General features: G+C 61.3%; 1 protein-coding gene across 9 annotated transcripts; it reads left to right on the top strand.

Moving 5' to 3' along the window:
• Positions 1-1002: 1002 nt before the first annotated feature.
• RAB3IL1 (RAB3A interacting protein like 1) lies at positions 1003-19163 on the top strand. 9 transcript variants are annotated; one of them, XM_067037396.1, is made up of 13 exons: positions 1491-1523; positions 9341-9533; positions 9614-9866; positions 10285-10380; positions 10466-10543; positions 11206-11424; positions 12014-12160; positions 12633-12761; positions 12856-12968; positions 13246-13269; positions 14461-14673; positions 17223-17289; positions 18134-19163. In XM_067037396.1, the coding sequence occupies exons 2-13, from the start codon at positions 9490-9492 to the stop codon at positions 18164-18166; spliced, it is 1416 nt and encodes a 471-aa protein (XP_066893497.1). In that variant the 5' UTR covers positions 1491-1523; positions 9341-9489; the 3' UTR covers positions 18167-19163. The 9 variants fall into 9 exon arrangements, with proteins under 9 accessions (XP_066893502.1, XP_058925628.1, XP_058925627.1 ...); XM_067037397.1 differs by having other exon boundaries at positions 1497-1523; positions 14461-14560; XM_059069645.2 differs by lacking the exon at positions 9341-9533 and having other exon boundaries at positions 1430-1523; positions 14461-14560.
• The last annotated feature ends 1089 nt before the right edge of the window (positions 19164-20252 follow it).

The following is a 20252-nucleotide window of genomic DNA, read 5'->3' as shown; positions in this document are numbered from 1 at the left end:
TGCACAAGGTACCAGCCAAGGGGGCATGAGAGCCAGACATCAAGTCTGGCTTGCCCTCGACTCACTGAGTCCTGTACCTTGGCGTGGGCCGTGCCCACCTAGGAAAGGAGTACCGTTCTCTATTTTGAACTAAGACACCATTCACTGCGCAAGGTGTGCCCTGGGCAGGCAGTGGCCCTGGAAGTGGAGGTCCCCACCCCACATCTCTCTACCGTACTGGAGCCCCAGGAGGACAGAGCCTGTGTCTATGCAGTTTCCTTTTGGGTCCCCAGCCCTTGTATGGCCCATAGTTTGTACTCAGAAGGGGTGGTTGAATGCATGCATTCCAAATGCGTGCCCCAGATGAGGACCTGACCAGCTCAAGCCTGGGGCCCCAGCTCGGGGTCTGAGGGTAGTGCCCCAAGTTCTAGCAATATCTGGAAGGGAAATACTTCCTCCCATCCTCCCAGGCCTCCTCTAGACACGGAGGGTGGGAGCCATGGTCCCTGGCAGGAGAGAAGCGGGGTTGTGCTCTCACTGGATCAGCCCCAGGCTGAAGTTGAGGCTGATGGTCAGGGCTCAGGAAAGGTGACAGAGGGATAGAGGGGTTGAGGGAGAGGCTAGACCAGCGTTCAGGGAATTTGCAGAGGATGTGGGACCTGACAGGTAGGGGTGTGTGTGTGTGTGCGCGCGCGCGCAATTCTCCCAGAGAGTAGATGGTGGGCAAAGGTAAGGATGGGCAGTATCTGTTCAGAGCAGGAAGGGAGGCCCCTGGTCGGGGGGGAGGGGCGGGGTTGGGGTTGGAGACTTGGGCCAAGGGTGGGGCCTCCCTCAGAAAAAGCACTCAGTAGGAGGGAGAAAACTAGTTTTCGGGGTCAGCCCCCCTTCTCACCAGGAGGGAAGTTGCCCAGAGACAGGCGCAGAGCAGGGAGGCCAGGGAAGGAGTGATGGCCGGAGGGCCGGGTGAGGGGGTGAGAGTGTGTCTGCCGGCCTTGAGTGACAGTCTGCTAAGAATCTGGGAGCTGAAAGCCCGGAGCCATGGTAGGCTCTTGAGCAGGGGTGGTCCTGGGAGGGTGCTGCGCTGCGCCGCGCTGGGCGCCGGATGTCTGGAGCAGAGTAAACTGGGAGCGTCGGAGAGCAGTGCTGGCCGCAGGATGATGGGGACCGGCTCCTCCCCCACTCGGGCCGTCGCACTGTCCGGGGAGGGCGGCCGAAGCGGGGCTGGGCCGGGAGCGCGCGCGAGCTCTCCGCGTCGGCCGCCGGAGGGGCGGGGCAGGGCACGTGTCCTCGGGCCACCCCTCGGCCACGTGACCCGCCGAGGGCAGGGTCCCGGAGGGACTGGGGCCGGGGCGCGAGCCCGGGCCGCACAGACCCACAGGCAGCGGGCAAGACTGACAGGCGGCAGGGCAGCCCGGCTGGCCCGGGGTGGAGTCGGCTGCGGGCGGGGACGCGGCGGGGGCGGCGCGGGGAGATCGCTGGGCGATCGCGGCGGCGGCGCGGGGATCCGACGCCCGGGCGCCCCGAGTCGCCAGTATGTGGAGCGGGTAGGTCCGCGCGGGGTCGGGCCGCGGCTGCCTCCGGGAGTGGGACGGTGCGGGCGGGGGTGGGGGTGTCCCTGCAGTATGTGCACCCCTACCGGGAGGTGCTCTACACCCCCATCCCTGCCCGTGCTGTAGCACGAGGACTGGCGAGCCGGTTCGCGACTGGGGGTGGAAGGACATTCGGCATGGAGGGTTCGGGGGGTCTCTCTGGGGGCAGGAATTGTGAAGGGTGGGCTGCTGACCATCCTGAAGTGACCGCGCCAACTCCTGGCTTGTCCGGAGCGCAAGTGGGATGCGGGCAAGGGGCTGTGCGGCGGATTGCATGCCAAAGTAAGCCTGGGATAAGCACCTAGAGGAGGGACCCCCAGGCTGAGTGAACCCTTGAAAAGCAATGCATTTGCGAAAGGGGGGACTGGGTCTCTGCCACATTCGCTTGCAAGTTGGTGAACTTCCATCTGGGGCTCCTGAGCTGCTAAGCTCAAAGGTGGGTGGGACCTCCCTGCAGCCTGGAGGGGTGCAGCGCAGACTCTGGGCCCTGGACTAGTGGCTCCAGTACCCATATCTGTTCCTTGATTCTCAGGGGTGGTCCCAGTCCCTGGGCAACCAGGTGTGGGACCCTTTCCCTGTATGTGCAAAAAAGCTGTGGCCTTCTCATGGAGTCGGGTAAACACTTCTTCTTCCCCATAGCCTGGAAAGACCAGGTCCTGGTGGAGATGTGGCCAGAGTGGGGGTGGGTTGTACTCCTGGAAAGAACGGGGCCAGATGGGTGGTCCCAGGACAGGGCTCCTCCCACACAGCCGGGGAGTGAGGGAAAACCCACTGGAGAGGCTGGAGGGCTTGAGAGTTCTGAGGCAGGCTGCATCCAATCTACTCCATGGCACCTAGTGAAGTTCAGAGTTCGAGCTGAGATGCTAGGGGAGGGCTGGGGAGTCATCCCCCGCAGGGGCTCCTGAGAGAATGGGCTCCTGGTAGGGGTGAGGTGTGGAGACACGTGAGACTCTTAAAGGGAGAGAGTTAAGCAGAGCCTGGATTCTTTTGGAATTGCGCCCTGGGGGAAGGAGACTGAGCTTAGGGAGAAGGTGGTTGAGGTGGGTTGGTGACAGCTGGAGAGGTTAGGGCGATCCCACCCGGGGTAAACTGTACTTGAGCTTCTGGAGGAAGCTCGTGACCCCTTGTGTTGGGTGCACCCAGGCAAAACACAGCCACCGAGTTGCTGTGTGATCTTGAGAGTATGGCCTCACTGCTCTGAGCCTCAAGGTGAAACGTGCGGGTTGTGTGGTGGAGGTAATCCAGGCCCAGAGAGTGTCCTTTCCTGGAGGCATCCAGGCTGGAGCCCGACAGACAAGTCCGGGAGGTGCCAGTAGATGGATGCTCACTTTAAAGACTGGATCCAAGAGTCCCAGGACCCTTCTGGATGGACCAGGCTGCCAAGCAGACCCCCGCTTGATCCTGAGTGTGGCTTACTTGGATCCCCCAGGGTGTAGCTGGGTGCAGAGCACATAGTAGGTGCTTCATAAATGCAGATGGAAAGCATGACGGGTAGAATGAGGAGCTGGGCATCTGGGGAGTGAGAGGCAGAGTTCTGGGGTTACCTTGATCTCTGCCTTTTCATGGACCCCTTACTTGGATGTTGGAGGCAGGGGCCAAGCTGCCAGCACCCGCTGGGGTCCTGGTGCCCTAGGAGCTCACCCAGACCCCAGCAGCAGCTGGGAGGGATGCCGCTCGGGTCACGCTTGCCCAGGGAACTGACTGCGCGGCTGTGACAACTCCGGGCGAGTGCATGCTTGGGATCCTTCCTCCGAGACTAGCAGGGGTGAGGAGTTGGTGACTCTGGGTAAGCCACTGATGTCTCTGGGGCTTGGTTTCCTTACCTGGAAGACAACAGAGGTATGTCTCTTGGGTGACTGCTCTGTTAATGGCCAGGTCATAATACCAGTTCACCTTCTTGGCCCTGGACCCAGGGCTGCTCCCCTGGGGTGGGTGGAAGTGGCAGGACTCTGCAGGAGCTCAGGTGGACCCTCTTCCTTGGGACTCCTTGAGTGTGGGCCCTGAACTCAGAACCCAGAGGTGGCTCCCCGAAAACAGGGCTGCTCCCCTCCCCCTCCCCCACAGTGTCCCCTGTCCATAGTCTTGGGTGCCAAGGCGGCTTCGTGGTGATGGGGTCAGGATGGCGACTGGGGTACTTCTGCTGCTAACACAGTGCTGGGCACTTGAGACTTGGTCATCAGAGCTGAGAGTTTGGGTTCTGGGCTCGTTTTCTGCCACTAAGTGGCCACGTGACATTGGTGTAGCCCCTCAGTCTCGGTTTCCCCCATCTGACAGATGGGGCTAATCATACCTCCCCAGAAAGGGAGGGACAGGCTCTGATAGACTGCCCAGGAATGAGAAAGACCACCCCGACCTCCCAGGGATGGGGGACTGTGTCTTTGTAGCTGCAGGGCTGCAGATGGGCTGTGAGATCTTGAGAAAGTCACCTAACTGTTCTGGGCCTTGGCTATCCTAAGGAGCTTAGATCTGTGAGGTCCTGCCTTTAAGGAGTAAGTGACAGGGAACTCCAGGCTCTGAAATGGCATCAGAAGTATGGCCTAGGCGCTCCAGGGTCAAGAGCAGGAGAAAGGGGTTGTGCGACCTTCACTGTCACCTCCTCCTGGAAGCCCTCCATGACTTCACTACCTCCCGCCTCCCCCTCAACAGGTGGAAATGTCTTTCCTGCTGTCCCTGAATCAGCACATCTGTCTGTGGCGCTCAGTAGAGTCCTGCTTGTCCTAGACTCTCCCCACCCGGCATTTGTGCTCAACAGGGTGGGGGAAGGGAAGCAAAATGAATTCAACTGTGATGAGAAGGGGGCTCGGTGATGGGCTGCCAGAATCTGTGCACGTTGGGTGGGTCTGCGCCGGTGGAGTGCCTGGCACACGATAGGTGCTCACTGCATATGTGTTGGATGTTTGAGGGCTTGGGGTGTCAGATTCTTCTAGGGCTAAACAGGCAGATGTGAGGTGTGTGCCACGTGCCCTGCTCTACCTCAGTAGAGGAGGGAGCCCTCCAGCCTCTCAGGCCTTGTGCCACCTCCGGTGGAGACACAGGGCTGGATTCCCTCCCTCATCAGGGCTGGGCTGCGCTGGGCTGGGCTGGGCTGGCTGGCCCGGGGCTATGGCAGGGAGAGGCTTGGCCTGGTCCACCTGCCTCACGTGTTCTGACCTCCCTGCTTACCACCCTGAAGCTGTTCCTGACCTCCTCCTCCCTCCTGCTCCCTGTCCTACCAGGCACACACGTGCTTCACCCTTCCTGGAGTGGTCCAGGCCCCCCCCCCTCCTATACTGGGGGTCCTGCTCAGCTCACTTCCCAGCATTCTTCTGTTGCCACGTATGACACTGTTCTCCCATTCTTCTGGAACCTTCCCCTCCAACCCCTCTGATGGCTCCTGTTCAGGTCTCCAGGCTGGCCCTCAGCTCCTCTCTCACCCACCCCTCATCCAGGCTCAGGGCTGTGGCTGCTCCCTTTGGGCTGGTTCCTCCCCTCAGCCACCACTTCCCAAATGCCTCAGCCATGCCCCTTCCCTTCCCTGAAAGACCCCCTCCCAGTTCCTCAGTCATGTCGTGGGCACTTCTGTTATCATTCACCTTGTCCTCCGTTTTTCATTATATTAATTACTGCAACTTTTGTTCTGTTCCCCTCTCCAGCCCCTGGTCCTCCCCCGATTTCCTCCCCACCCCCGCCCAAGTCTTTTGTCTCTGTGTGTCCCCTCCGTGTGTCCCCTCCCAGCCCAGAGCCTGCCGGCTTAGAACAGCAGCCTTCGGTGGAACCGCACCACCACCACTCAAGCACTATCTCAAACTTCCTCAAACCCCCGTCTGCATCCTGCCTCACTTCTCTGAAACCACCATTCATCCCCTTTCCGCCAGTCCTGACTTTTCTGGGTGACAGTTCCCATGATGCACTAGTGCCTGGACTCTGGGTGCAGTTTCCGCACTGCCACTTCCTTGCTGTGTGTTCCAGCCAGGTCGCCATCCCTCTCTGAACCTCGGGTGCCTCGTCGTTCAAACTGGGCTGGGGAGAGCATCTCCCTGTAGCAGCATCGCAAGTTAACACATGATGACGTCCGTGGAGATGCGGAGTGGTGGGCTGGCGTGGACGTCAACAGGAGCTTGAGAATCTGATCTGTTTGTGGGTCTGGAGCTGAAGACTTGGCCGCTCTGTAGGCTGAGCCTGGCTGGGCTTGCTGGTTGGTCGGGGACCCGACACACGAAACCTTTCCCGGGACCCCCTTGGCCTCTGGACGAGAGTCGCTTGCCTGTCAGCCTCAGTGTCCTCAGGGCTTACTGGACTGTGCATAAGTGTATGAGCATGATTCTGACCTGGGCCCACTGTGCCAGGGCTGTTCCTGAGCTGGGCCCTGGGTCAGAATTCCTGCAGACCAGACCACCTGTAGTGGCCCTGGAACCCGGGCTTGGGGGCCCCAGGCAGAGGGTGAGGGTCCTAGTCTGCCCTTCCAGCCCTCTCCTTGCCCTGGTTTTCAATGCTTCCCTCACTGGCTTCCCCGCTGCTAGCTTAATGAACCCATTGTTCCTGTTAGCACAGGGGAGGGGTCTTTAACTCAAAAAGGTGACCTGGGCACTGGGGGACAGAGAGGGGGAGGTTAAGGCAGAAGGACCCCATGGCTGGCTGGTTGGGCTGGGGCTGGGAAAGGGTATGCAGGACGCTACCTGGGCCCTTCTGGCTCCTGGAGTGGGCTCCGTTCAGGCCCTCCTGGCCCGGAGGGGTTGCTGGGTGACCGGGGACCATAGAATCCAGGGCTGGTCCTCATTTCGCCATTTTTGCTGCTTGGGGACAAAAGCCCTGCTGGCCCTCGTAGGGGTGGCCTTGAGGGGGGTGAGGATTGAGGTTACTGCTTTCCCCTGCCTCGTGTGTTTCCTGGGGAAGTCACCCAGTGGGGCCTTTCCTGTATGAACTGCCCTGGGCTCTAGGCCGCGGAGCTGGCTTCGGGATGGGGGATGTTGGCTGCCCCCACCTACCTCTGACCTTGACTCTTAGTATCTCCCACCCCCCTACCCGAGCAGACCCCTTCCTAGCCGGCCCGGCTGCGTGTCCTGGACGCAGAACTCCGTGTCTGCAGGGAGCGGGGTCCGAGAAGGTTTGCGCACAGGGCCGTGGACGTGGACTGGAAGGGGAGGTGCAGAGCAGCAGTGCTTCAGTGGTAACCCGCACTTGCCCAAGGAGTGAGCTCCCCAGCCCCCAGGCACTCACACCCGGATTTTCGGGCCTCTGGTCTGGGAGACTGAAGTGTGTGGAAGATAGTGGATTCCGGCTTGGGCGGACCCAAGGGGCCTGGGGTCCCTCCTTCATCTGAACTTGGAGTCACAGGAGCTGGCCTCATAGCCCAGAAGTGTGAGGGGCAGGGTCTGTAGATTTCAGCACAGCGTGGACCCTCCTTCCCTCCAGCTTCTGTACCCCTGGCCCAGGCATTGGGCATTTGGTGATCACAGGGTGGCCCTGCTGTTCCCACGCCTTCTGCCATGAGGATTTGCTCGTGGGCTTTTCCACCAGGGAGAGGGGGAGGGTGTCGCACTCTGTCAGGCGTCCCTGGACCACTGTTTCCTCTGGCTGCAAAATAGGGTGCCATTGCCCCAGAAGTAGGCCAAAGTGAGCCCGTTAGGAAAATGATGGGGGCTGTCTGGACACACCCCCAGCCCGTGCCCTTGGGACCAGCTGGAGAGTCCTTCACTGTGGCCAGAGGCCCAGACCACACTGGTGGACGAAGCTCAGGCCTCGTGGGAGGGGCTGGCGGCCTTGTTCCCCTAGGCAGGGGGTGTTGGCAACGTCAGGGCGGTCCTCGTTATGGGGCTAGGTGTCCGAGACCTGGGATCCTGCCCTGTGCCCTGTGCTGTCCCCTGAGTCAACTCCTGCCCTTGGCCTGTAGTTCCTGCTCATTCTATTGTAGTGGGCAGTCCCGAGATGGGGTCCCCACCAAGCCTGAGTGACTGTGGCCGTTCTCTCAACTGAGGAAATGGGGCTGGGGCCCAGGCCTCCAGGCTCCCACAGTGGGTACATCCCCAGGGCCTGGGGTTTCGGGTACAGGACACAAGAGCCTGGGCAGGGATGGTGGAGGTGGTGGAGGTACCTGGCAGATAGTCCACTATTTACCTGGCGCTGTAGCCAGTGACTTCCTCATTGGATTCTTAGTGTGTCCCTGCAGGTTTTACCGCCATCCCACAGGCGGGGAAGCAGGTTGAAAAAATTTCAGCAACTTTCCCAGGGGCTCGCGTGGACCCCAGGTCAGAGGCTGGCATGGACCCGGCCGTGCCCAGCTGGCCTGTGCTCTCAGCCACAGCTCCCCCAGTCCTGGCCTCCCTCCTGGGACGCAGTTTCTCTGCCTGAGCAGAGGCTGAGAAGCCAGTTTGGGCTGGAGTTGGGTCAGATTTTCCTGTCACAGCCAGGGAGGAGCCTCCTGGATACCCCTGGGCCCAGCAGCCCTTGATCCCGAGGCAGACGCACGATTCTATGGCCCACACCCCACCTGCCTGTCCGCTGTGGCTGGAGAGCTTTGGACCTGAGCTGAAGACCTGGCCGCCTGTCCCACCAGTGCCACCGACTAGCTGTGTGGCCCTGGGCAAGTCCCATTACCTCTCTGAGCATCCGTCCCTCAACTGTAGAATGGGACCAATACCACGAACGCTGCTGAGAGTTTTAATCCCTCACCCTGGGGCTGCCACAGTACTGCCAGAGACCTTTAAGCTTCAGGGACCTCCCCCTTGCCGACTAGACCCCCCCAAGCAAGGTATTAGGAAAGATCCCTGTCCGGCGTAAACACTGTTGATGGAGTGGTGGGTGTGTGTTCCCACTTTATTAATCAAAGCCCCGTGTCCTAGCAAGGCAGGATCCAGCCCCAGGAACCTTGAGACCACACTCCAGGTCAGTTCCAGCAGACGGCAGGCTGGGCTGGGCAGCTGGACAGGGCCATGCGGAGGGTCGGGAATGGGCTCATTGCTGGGGTCCCTGGGAGCCCTCGGTGCCCTCGGTGTTACCTAAGGGCAAACTGAGGCTCCGGGGCTGCTTAGTGACTGTCCCAGGGTCCAGAAGACGGGGAGGTGGGACCGGACAGACCCTAGCCTTGTCTTACTTCCCCTCCACGATCCTGAATTTCATGACCCCTTGGCCCTGTCTTTCCTCCCTCCCGTGTGGGCCCCTCTTGGCCTCCTCCCCTCCACTTCCCCACTGCTCTCAGCAGCCCAGCCCCCAGCCTCGGCCCAGCCACTGCAGCTCAGAAGCTGCTGGCTCAGGAGCCGCCAGCTTTTGCTGAGTGAGCGAGTCCAGGGTGCTGTCTTGGCACAAACCCCCACGGCCCAGCCCTCTCCTCCCCTCCCTCCTCAGGGTCTGCTGCGAACGGAGGGGTTGGGGGCGCGGCGCGTGGGAGGTGGGCAGCGGCTGGCGGCCCCCACCCCGCACCGCCTCTAGGGTCTTCAGCTTCAGAGGGAGGAGGGTCCTGAGGCCCAGAGAGTGGGGGTGTTTGCCCGAGGTCACAAGGCAGACCAAGCAGAGAGCCGGGACTGCCCCCCTACACGGTCCAGAGGGCAGGAAGTGGGACTGCCTTGCTCGGGCTGTTTGCAGAATCTTCCTGCCTCAGACGGCCCTGCCTGCCCTGGCTAGGTCCTTCCTCTCTGGTCCAACCTAAATGGGGTCAAATTTGCATAAAATATGCATGAACAATAGCAATGAAGGCAGTTCCCACTTAAGCATCTCATGTGCCAAGGTTTTCTGCACGTCTCTGATCCACTCAGTGAGCCTTGAGGTAGGATCATTGGGATTGTCCCCGTTTTATACAGGGGGAAACTCAGGCTCTCGACACGGATGCATTTACAATATCTGCTGGGCAGACAAGCACCTGCTGTGTGCTCAGCACCTACTGCGGTCCTGGGCTGGAGGGGACCAAGCACGGCCATGCTTGGTCCTTCTGCCCTTGTGACACCCCGTGATGGCCTATTTTACAGATGAGGAGACTGAGGCCCAGAGTGGCAGGTGCGTTGCCCAAGGCTGGTCCCTGGCCTCAGCTGTCCGGGCCTCGGGACACCGCCCTGTATCTGCTCTTTGCCTCACAGCCAGGCCCACCCGGACGAGGACCGCCCACCGCCCCCGGAAGCTGTCCCAGTCCCCTGGAAGAGTGGGGGCCCCTGCAAAAGCCACAGGGAGTCCCTGGGAAGCCTGGTGGAGACCCCTGCAGGGAAGGAGGCCCAAGGCGAGGAGGGCCCCGCGGCCACCCGGCTGGACGTGTTGCGTCTGCGCAGCTCTTCCATGGAGATCCGAGAGAAGGGCTCAGAGTTCCTGAAGGAGGAGCTGCACAAAGCCCAGAAGGTGGGCTCGTGGGGGGGGCGGGGGGGCAAGTGGTACGGGGGGATGAGGGGCCGGCCTGAGGAGCCGTGGGCTCTCACCCAACGCCCAGAGATGGGCATCAAGGCCACCTACATGCCAGGCCTGTGCTGGGCAGGAGGGCGGCACAAACAAAGGAGAAACAGTTTTCCTTGTGACTTTTCAACAACTTTTAGAAGTCTTGACATCTCTGAAAACCGGTCCCAGGCTCTAACAAACTGACATTTGGGGTTCAACCTCATGCTCTGAGCTAAATGGAAAAAGCACTCTCATCTGTAGAACCACAGAGGAAGCAAGCTCGGGGCCCTGAGGCACACGTAAGGTGACCCCGGGAACGGCGCCAGGCCCGGGGCCGCTGGGGGTCTAACAGCGCCCTCCGTCGTGCCCCCCCCCCGCCCCCCAGGAGCTGAAGCTGAAGGATGAGGAGTGTGAACGGCTGTCCAGGGTGCGCGGGCAGCTGGAACAGGAGCTGGAGGAGCTGACCGCCAGCCTGTTCGAGGTGCAGGGCCGGGGCGGGCTGGGGGGTGGGTCAGCTGGGCATCCGTCAGCGCCTTCCCCTCACGTGGAGCCTGCCCTCTTCCCAGGAAGCCCACAAGATGGTCCGAGAAGCCAACATGAAGCAGGCAGCGTCCGAAAAGCAGCTGAAGGAGACGCGGGGCAAGGTGAGGGCCGGCCCAGACCTCCGGCCCGCCTCTGAGCCCTGCGAGCGCCGGCCTTCGCTACCCGATCGGACCCTCGCGTGAACTGGGGGGCCGGCAGCGAGGGGCAGAGGCATCCGAGGTGGCCCCCCTGAAACGTGCCCGCTGGAGTGGGAGCCCAGCTCCCTGGGACTCGAGCTGTGTCTCTGCTGTACCACAGAGACCTTTCTGGTGCCTTTTCAGGGGATGGGAGGATCCTGTGGCCATTGTCATTTCTTTGCCTTCCTCCCATACCCCCTTTACAAAGCAGAAACCTCAGTCTGGCTGTGTGAGCCTGGGCGAGTTGCTTTATCCCCTGGAGCCCATTTACCCATCTGTAAAATGTGAGGGCTGGGCTGTTCCTGGCTCCTGGGGGCCCCTCAGTGGGAGACCCGGCCAGCTCCCAGATACGCGCACCTAACAGAGTCCTGGCTTCCAGCGTGACCTCAGCCAGGCCGCGTCGCCTCTGAGCCTCAGTTTCCCTATCTATGGAATGGGTATGTCAGCCCCCAACTCAGAGGCTGTTCCGAAGATAACGGGTGGGGTTAGGTGCTCGGGGTGGTCTTTCCCGAGCTGGGGTGGCCGGCAGTGGCAGCCGGGGCAGCCTCAGCCCTGGGGTAACATCGACAGCCATCTCTCCCGGCCAGATCGACATGCTGCAAGCAGAGGTGACAGCCTTGAAGACACTGGTCATCACGTCCACACCAGCCTCTCCTAACCGCGAGCTCCACCCACAGCTGCTCAGCCCCACCAAGGCCGGACCCCGCAAGGGCCACTTGCGTCATAAGAGCACCAGCAGCGCCCTCTGCCCCGCCGTGTGCCCCGCGGTAGGACACGCCCTCACCCCGGACAAGGAGGGCAAAGAGGTGAGGGGCGGCGGGCAGGCCGTGGTCCTAGGAAAGGGAGGCAGTGACCACTGTCAGCCAGGCAGCGGTGCCCAGTGGGGACCCGCCTGAACCCCGCTGTGTGACCGGGAGCCTGTCCTACCCTCTCGGGGCCTCTGTGTCCTCTGGCTGTGAGGGCTGAGTGAATTGCCTGTGACGTGAGGTGTTTGGCCCTCACTAGGGTACACGGGGCACCTGCTCCAGGCGGGAAAATGGCTGTGATGTCCTCGGCCATGGGTCTTTGGGCAAGTGAAGCCGCTTGTTAGCACCTCGGTCTCCCCGCGTAAACGGGGTTTCCTGGGGCCGCAGGACGTGGGTGTCAGGAGCTCAGCTCAGGGCTGCAGCCAGCGGACGCCCCTGAAGGCTGTAGAGGGATTCAGCATCGTGGAGTCTCTGATGCCAAGGTGCCCCAGCTCTGCCCTGCCCCAGGCCTCCCGAGCATCCAGGGAGGAGGCGCGGGCCAGGCCTCTCCATCCCCTTCTGAGCTCTCAGCTTCCGGCCGGACTCTTAATAATCTCCTTCCTCTGTCTGTCTCTGTGCACCTGTCTGTCTGTCTGTCCTGCCGGCCCAGCCCGGGCTGCCCCCCCTCCTCTCCCTGCTCCTCTGCGTGGTCCCCAGCAAGGCAGTTCACCTCACCTACGAGCCGGCCTGGCAGCTCCCGCCCGGGGAGCTGCCCGTGGGCCCCACCTCTGCTACCTGTCTCTCCTTTTCCCGACAGGTAAAGGCTCCGGAGGGGGGCCGCCCCCTCTGCCCCCTCCCAGCCTCTCCCTCTGCATGTGCCCCGGGGCAGCCAGCAAGTTGTGTGTGTTCCTTTCTGTGTGTGCTGTGCGTGGGTACCTGCGGGTACCTGCAGGGTCACTCTTCAACTTTCCCTCCTCAAGGAGGCAGCGAGGGTCTTCAGAATGAGACCCTGGACCCAAGTCTAATTCTCTAGGCCAAGAAAGTGGCAACACACCTCCAACACACTTGGAAGTGAAACTTTTGAGTTCCGAATCTAAATTCTTCTGTGCAAGGGGAAGAGAAGAGTTCTTGTTTGGGACTCGGCCCCCCTGCATGGCTACAGGGCACAGGCCCGCTGGGGCCTGTCCTGCATCCTCCCTGGCTCCTCGCCTCCTGGGGCTCTGCCTGTCTCTGCCATGCTGGGCCCCCCAGTGCCCTGACCCCCCCACCCGGCTCGCCTTCCCCCACAGGTGGACACGACCCTGTTTGCAGAGTTCCAGGCCTGGAGGGAATCGCCCACCCTGGACAAGACCTCCCCCTTCCTGGAAAGGGTGTACCGGGAGGACGTGGGCCCCTGCCTGGACTTCACCATGCAGGAGGTGAGGCAGGCAGAGGGCGGCCCGCTGGGGGGCCCGGGCCCGCGGCCGGCGGCCAGCCCCTCACCACCTCCCACTCCGCCCTGCTCTACCGCAGCTCTCAGCCCTGGTACGGGCCGCCGTGGAGGACAACACGCTCACCATCGAGCCCGTGGCTTCGCAGACACTGCCCGCGGTGAAGGTGGCCGCTGTCGAATGTGGCCGCACCAAGTAAGCTTAGCGCCCTGCCCCCTGGGAAAGGCCCACATAGCCTTGGGCTGCACCAAGGGGGTGGCCAGGGAGGACTGAGCCTCAGGCCTGCCTGCTGGGTCCCGCAGTGGGACCTGGGGGTAGGCAGGGGCACCTGACCAGAGAGGGACAGTGGCTGCCTCCGCGCAGGGCAAGAGGGCATCTTTGGCAGACATGCTGCCTCTAGTCATGGAGCCGGGGACTCCCCGTTCCTGGCTGGCCTGACGTCCATCCCTCTCCTACTCCCTCTCTCCCACAGTGGGTTCCGGGCCCCGATTGACACGTAAGTGATGTCATTTTTTTGACTCCACCTCCCGACAATGACCCGATGGCCCTGGCATCTTGTCCTCCCTGCTTCTCAGCTGGCATCGGGCAGGGCCAGCAGCAGAGCAAAACTGCCAGCATGGAGCAAGGGCAGGGACTGGGGCCTGCGAGGGAGGCGCCTGGGTGGGAGCCCCTGTCACGGAGGGGAACATTTGAGCCGGGTTTTGGAAGACGAATAGCAGTTTGCAGAGCAGGGAAGGACCTTTCAGGCAGAGACAACAGCATGAGTGGAGGTATGAGAAGCTGGAATATTCATGGAAACACCACCGGGTCGGTGGACAGAGCAGTGGGGTGGGTGGGCATGGGGTTGGGGCTGAGGCCACAGAGGGTGTTTGGGGCCAGACTGTGAAGGGCCTCAAATGAGGTTTGGGCTTTAACCCACTGAGGCCAGCATTTCACAAATCGTCGATTAACGTTCCCTGAAAAGAGGGTTCCCTGGTCCAATCAGAGAGTCACAGTGAACCTGGAGGCAGCAAACGCTCTGATAAGTCCCGCAACCAAGGAGCCTATGTAACCTTCCTGTACTCGGGATTCTCCATAACTATTTCCTGGGCAGTAGGGAAGCAGCAGGGAAAGGTAATGGGCTAGATGTGGGCTTTTGGAGTAGCCCCTGGCTGTAACATGGAGAAGAAGGGCGGAGATGAGGCAGAAGGCTGGTTGGAAGGAACTGAGGGCAGACGGGCAAAAGGTCCTACCGGCAGAACCTAGCCTGGGCACTTGGTGACCTACGTGGAGGAGAGAGAAGACTCCTGCTTAGTTCTCCTGCTTAGGAGGAAGGGGTGACTGGGTCTGAGGGCCCCAGTAAAGTAGGGGGCAGCATTTTTAGGGGCGGCAGAGGGTGGAGCTTTGGTACACCTGGCCTGAGGTTGACCAAGCTCTCCTGCCCAACAGGGGTGAGGTGAGGGGTTGAGGGATGGGGTCCAGCTTGGTTTAAAGGTCTCCCCCAGGGACTTCTGAGACCGCCCCCCTCCTTGGCCTGGCTCCAGGCTCCTTGGGAAGCTGGGACCAGGGGAAAGGATGCCAGGCCCCACCCTGATGTCTGTTTGCCTCCCCCTCCCTCTGTGCCTTCTCGGCTGCTGTATCCTCCCTGGATGAGCCGGGTGGGCGAGCCCCAGCCGTCCCCATGGTTCTGAGGTGTGCTTTTCCCTAGTACATGTGCCCTGAGTGGCCTGGCCTGCGCCTGTCGTCACCGAATCCGGCTTGGGGACTCCGAGAGCCACTACTACATCTCACCGTCCTCCCGGGCCAGAGTGAGTCATCCAATGGGAGTGTTACCTGGCTCCTTAGAGGCTCCCTGGGCTGGGACTCTGAGCCCCAGGCTGCACAACCTACAATCTACAGAGCAGGGCACAGGCTCAGAGAGGTACGAGAATGACTTGGGCCACACAGCCAAGCCAGTGTATTTGTTTGCTATTGCTGTGTGACAAGTTACCATAAACTTAGTGCCATCGATTTATTATCTCACAGACTCCCTGCGTAGGAGTCTGGGCACAGCTTAGCTGGGTCCTCTGCTCAGGGCCTCGTGGACTGCAGTCACGGTATCAGCGGCTGCATCCTTTCTGGAGCTCAGGGTCCTCTTCTGAGCTCACATGTTGTTGGCAGAAGTCAGTTCCTTGTGGTTGAAGGACTGAGGTAGCCATTTTCTTGCTTGCCGAAAAGTAATCATGGGAGTGACACCCATCAGCTCTCTCTTTTAATATAACCTAATCAAGGGAGTGACACTAGAGTTCCAGGCTCCTGACTCCTGGCTCCGGCCCCAGGCTTTGGAGAAGGTTCTGAGGCTTGTCTGTCACACAAGGCTGACAGTCAGCTGTGGCCTCTGAGGGGCCTCCAGGAATTCCAGCTTCTGCCCTCACCTGCCGAGTGACCCAGGTGAGGGTCGCTGGATCAAGGGGCCTCACGGAGGCGGGATGAGGGTGGGGTGGACCCCGTTCCTCTGTCCCTTCAAAGACAGTGAAGAAGATTGGAAAGAACAAAAGTTTGGAAAACTCTGAAGCTTGGTGCAAAGGTGACGTGGTGTGGAAGGTCCTCTTAGAGGAACCATCTCCTCCCCTTGACCTACTAGAGGTGCCTGATGGGACTAAAGTGGGCAAATGGCCTCATCATCAGGCAGCAGACTGACCGGCACAGTCAGCTGGCCTGGTCCTGACAGCCTCTGCAGGGCAGCCCAACACGTCGTTCTGGCAAATCCCCCAGCAGCGAGCTGAGCTTCCATTACAGAGAGGGAGTCTGAGCCTTAGGAAGGAAAGGGGTGCACCCCAGGCCACTCAGCCTAGACCTGAGGTCTCCCCATCCTGGACCCAGTCCCTTACTGCTGCAGTCTCCACCCCCTGCATCTGTGCCCAGAGCCTTGTTCGGTGGCCAGGGGTCACCTCTGTTTTTTTCTGATCCCAACCAGGCGATCTGTGCCAGATGCTCCCATGCCTAGAAAATTACATCTAGAACGTGGTTCTGCCGGGCCTATGTGTCTGCTCTCCTGGGCAGAGCTGGGAAGGCAGAGGGGAAGGGTGTGAAGTTCTAGGATGTGGTCCCCACCCTGATGAGACCAAGGAGTGTGGAATCCATAGGGAGAAGAAAGTTCTGTCCGCAAAGCTCAGCCCTGGGGAGAGAGCCCCACTGCTCCCCACCATTCCCTACCCACGGGCCTCTGGTAGGGCCTACTGGCTACTGAGCAACGCCAGGGCCTGGGACTCAAGCTCCTCCTGCCCATTCCATCCGACCCTGCGCAGCCCCTCCTCAGCCCTCCCAGGCGGCACCTTGGCCATACTGGGTTAGTCCCCTCACCTGGCCTCGCTCACACCTCCCTGCCTTCGCCAGGGCCACCAACCCCCTGCACCCAATTTTGTCCTCCTGGCAAAAGGGCTCCTGTGTGTTTGAGGGCCCAGCAGGAGCATCGCCACTCCCTCAGCTTTCTTCACTCCCCAGCCTGTGGCCCCCACACACTTGATGTGTGTTTTAGGTTGGGTGCCCTAGAAGCAGAGCCTAAGATGGAGATTGTGTGCAACTCTCAGGGGGCAGAATGGGGGTTGGGGGAAGGACAGGCAAAGGGTGAGGCTTCAGCTGGAGTCTGGCTTCAGCCTGATCCACAGGGGCTCTGGAGCCCAGAGTGGGTTCCACCCTGAGGCATGGGCGTGGCCTTTTATACCCCAGATGCCTGTCAGTCATTGGCTGAAGTCTGTGAGGGTGTGGGGTGCAGAGGGGCACCAGCGGGCATCAGCAGCCAACGCTCTCAGCAGTGGGGAGATGGGGCCCCAGCCTGGGGAAGGGGCCTGAGAAGGGCACTAACAGCCCCCTCTCCATGGTATGAGAGTCTTCGTGACAGAGATCAGGTCTGAGCCAGCGCAGGGTCCCCAGAGCCTGGCGCAGGGCCTGGCACGCAGCAGGCCTCAGATCAGACTGGGGGCTTCAGGTGGGGATCCAGGGCAGCCAGGTGAGCAGCTTCTGATCCCCTCAACTTTCCTGGCATTACAAATAGCACCTGGTAAGGCCTGGCTGGCCGGGGCCTCCAGTAGCCAGAGCATGCAGCGCCCTCAGGGGAGCGTGGATTCTAGGCAGCCTGTCCGGTTTCATCTTGCAGCTCAGCCACTTAATAAGTGGAGGCTCCATGGCCTCCGCAGTCGTTGTGGGGTCGTTCTTGGAGCCTCAGCTCTCCCCACGTGTAGACTGGGAATGATAGGCACGTCTGCCGCACCGGATACGCGTGCTTGATTACGCTTAGTTGTCGCTGTCGTTTTTCTTAGGAGTACTAGCATTGCTGCTGTTGACTGTGACTTTAGAGCCCAGAGTTATCTGAGTCTCACAGGACGTGGGGCTTCCCGCTCTGGTCTGCGATCTGCCCTGGTTTTTTGGGGGGTGGGGGGTGGGGGCAAGTGTGAGGGCCGGGGGGTCACACCCTGCCCCCTCTGCCCACAGATCACGGCCGTGTGCAACTTCTTCACCTACATCCGCTACATCCAGCAAGGCCTGGTGCGGCAGGACGGTGAGCGCCCCCTGGGGGCCGCTGGGGGTGGCGCCCGGGAGGGGAAGGGCGGGGCGGGGCGGGGCGGGGCGGGGCGAGGCGGCCGGGCCAACCTCAGGGCTTTGCTGCCCCCCGTCGGAGCGAGGACGCTGCGAGAGAGAAGGTCGTGGATTAGCAAACCGATCCGGAAGCCCCTGTTGCTGAGCCCTGTGGAGAGAGGAAGAGTGGAAGGCGCCTCCTGGCCTCTTGCCTCACCAGGAAAACCAGCTTGATGCCCCCACATACTTGGATCCAGATGCTTTTTCCCGTTCAGAAACCTCTCCAGCCCCCCGGGCCTGTAGGGACGGCGTTCCTGTTACTGGCCTGGCCTACACGATGGGGCCTCCCCTGTGAATCTCCTCCCCTCTCCCGCCGTGTGGGCCTCCAAGTGGTGGCGGGACACGGCTCGCCCACCTCCCCCTGTGGACACTCCCCGCCCTTGCCCAACAAGTCCTCTGTCCACCCGTTGTCCCCCTGTCCCCATTCTGCCAGGCCGGGGATGGGCCCTGCGCAGGGTCGCTGGAGAGCCCCGGGAGCAGGGGCTGGAGAGCATTTGCAGCCTGTCCAAGTGTGTGGCAGTGTGTACATGCATGTGCGTGTCAGGCTGTGGACGTGACCGTCACCTCCATGCCTCCCGGGCTGCAAGCCCTCAGAGTGGAACCTCAGAGAGGTCCGGCTACTCACTGAGATAGATCTGTCCCGAGGGACTGGGGAGTCCTAGGGTGCCCGCCAGCTGCCCTGCCAAAGCCGGGGCAGAGGCCAGGCCATCTGCCTGAGGTGACCCTGAGTCGGCACTGAGCTGTCCACCCTCTCTCTCTGCCTGCAGCGGAGCCCATGTTCTGGGAGGTCGCAAGGCTGAGGAAGGAGATGTCGCTGGCCAAGCTTGGCTTCTTCCCCCAGGAGGCCTAGGTCATGGCCCAGGCCTGGAGGGGGGCTCTGAGCTGGAGCCAACACCTGCCCCAGGAGAGACAGACAGACAGACGGGGTCCTAGAGCCAGCCCTGAGCCGGAAGCTGAACAGAGGGACAAATGGCCAGGACATGGAGGCAGCACTGAGCCAGCAGCAAACGTCCATCCCAGGACAGGACCTCAGGAGGTGACCTCTCCTCCCTCGTAGTACTACAGCCACCAGGAGGCTTTCAAGAAAGCACCAAAGACCAAGGAGCTGGGAGCCGTACAAAGGGGCTCAGCCCTTGGGAGGGCACCCCTGGGGCAGCCAGCACCCCCTACCCAGTCCCAGGAGCTGCTGCCTGCAGGTGCCTCATTGGCGAGATCTCCCCTTGGGTATCTCCCCACCCCCCTCCTTTCCCAAGCCCTGGGCACCAGCACCCCCTTGTGGCCATCCTTCACCTCGTTCCCAGGTGGGCCTGCTGTGGCCACGAGGCAGCAGAGCTAGGAGAAGCGGACGGGGGCCTCGCTGGCTGTCTTCCACTCCATCCTGTACCTGCCTGAGAATGACCCCAGAACATTCTTGAGATGTATCAGGGGCCCTCCTCCTGCCCACGCTCTCGACCTTCCTCCTTCCCGCCAGCTGAGCCCTATGCTGCAAGGAGCCTTTGCCCCCACCACTGCTGGGAGCATTGGGGCACTTTCCTCCCAAAGTAAAACACAGACAGGCCTCAGGATGCCCGGGCCCGTTTTCAGCTGTGGATGGCCATTCAGACGACGGAGGCTGAGATCGCCCAGTCCGATACACAGGACTGGGGGTGGGGCAGGCAGGACCCGGGCCCCTCCTCCCCCCTCGCAGCCTACTCAGTACCGGGGTCCAACCTGGACACATCCCTCACCACGTCCGATTTCCTCCTCTGAATGGAATGTAACGCGATCTCTATTTAATAAAGGACGGCTTTGTTGGTAGAGGCCAGGCAGCCACGCGCCTTCACTCCTGCGCCCTGGGGCTTGGGCCAAGGCTTGGGCATCTGAAGGAATGAAACAAAATCCTTTCCTTGCCCGCCCTCGTGCTTGGGATTAAACCCAAATCCTGAAGGGATTGCTGGAGGGAGCACCAGCCGAGTCCTCCCCAGTGTTCCGTGGGGCAGTAGGTTATTGGGGGATGAGCCCAGCTCCCCCTCCCAAGAAGTGATCTGCTTTCAGGAGAACGGGGGCTCTGTCGCTGCCTCACAGGGGATCTTGCCGTCTCCCTGCCAAGTGTCACGGAAGCCTGGAGCTCAGAGTCAGAGCATCAAGGCTGCCTGGTGCGTGCGTGCAGGGCAAGGCAGGATTGATTGGTGATGTCTGCCGGCAGCACAGCAAGGCCTGTGGTAGCTCTGGTTTTCCCCGCCCTGGTCAAGGGACAGTAGTCAGAGCTGGAAGAAGGTAGAGTGGCCGGGTCCTCTGAGGACCCAGGGTAGGCCTTGGGAGGTGCCTGTGGGGCCTGATCCCCTCCCCACAAGTAGGGATGTGGGTCCAGGACAGTTGGTGTCCTTCCTTGTGGGGGTGGGGCGTAGCAGCTTCTGGGTCAGTATTTACTGGGGCTGGTGATCCCTCGAGGGGACTTCTCTGCTGGCTGAGAACTTGGGGCCACTCAGCTGGTAGGTCGAGGCTCCCCCGGCCCTATCACTCTCTCCAGCCAGTAGCCTTTTCCCTCTTGCTCTCCTGTCTCCAAGACTCTCCCTCTCTTCCCAGCCGTCCCCCCTATTCCACTTGTGATTTGAATCCCTTCTGTCTCCCCAGCCCCCTCGGATGTTCACTGGTTAGGCCTCCTGTCACAGACGTTCATTCATTCACTCAACAAACGCTGGGCAACTCATATGCCAGACACTGTCCCTGGTGCTGGGGGTACCTCGCTTGAGCTGAGACTCTCACAGGGAGACTGGCATTAGAAACAATGTATGGGTGATATCCACGGTGTCAGATGGAGGAAGTAAAACAAGGAAGGCGAGGGAGGACGTCAGGGAAGGGTGTATCCTGCCACATTATATGGGGTCACCTATGTCCTCTCCTGCA

This window comes from Kogia breviceps, chromosome 7, assembly GCF_026419965.1.
Source record: "Kogia breviceps isolate mKogBre1 chromosome 7, mKogBre1 haplotype 1, whole genome shotgun sequence".
NCBI lineage: Eukaryota > Metazoa > Chordata > Mammalia > Artiodactyla > Physeteridae > Kogia > Kogia breviceps.
Note: the sequence above shows the minus strand (reverse complement) of the source record. Positions and strands in the feature narration are given on the sequence as shown.

Bases quoted from the DNA above. Each gene is read 5' to 3' on its own strand.
- RAB3IL1 (XM_067037396.1), top strand. From the start codon at position 9,490: ATGGCCTATTTTACAGATGAGGAGACTGAGGCCCAGAGTGGCAG. The intron at 9,867-10,284 runs GTGGGCTCGTGG...CCCGCCCCCCAG, and splicing joins AGCTGCACAAAGCCCAGAAG to GAGCTGAAGCTGAAGGATGA. The intron at 12,161-12,632 runs GTAAAGGCTCCG...CTTCCCCCACAG, and splicing joins GTCTCTCCTTTTCCCGACAG to GTGGACACGACCCTGTTTGC.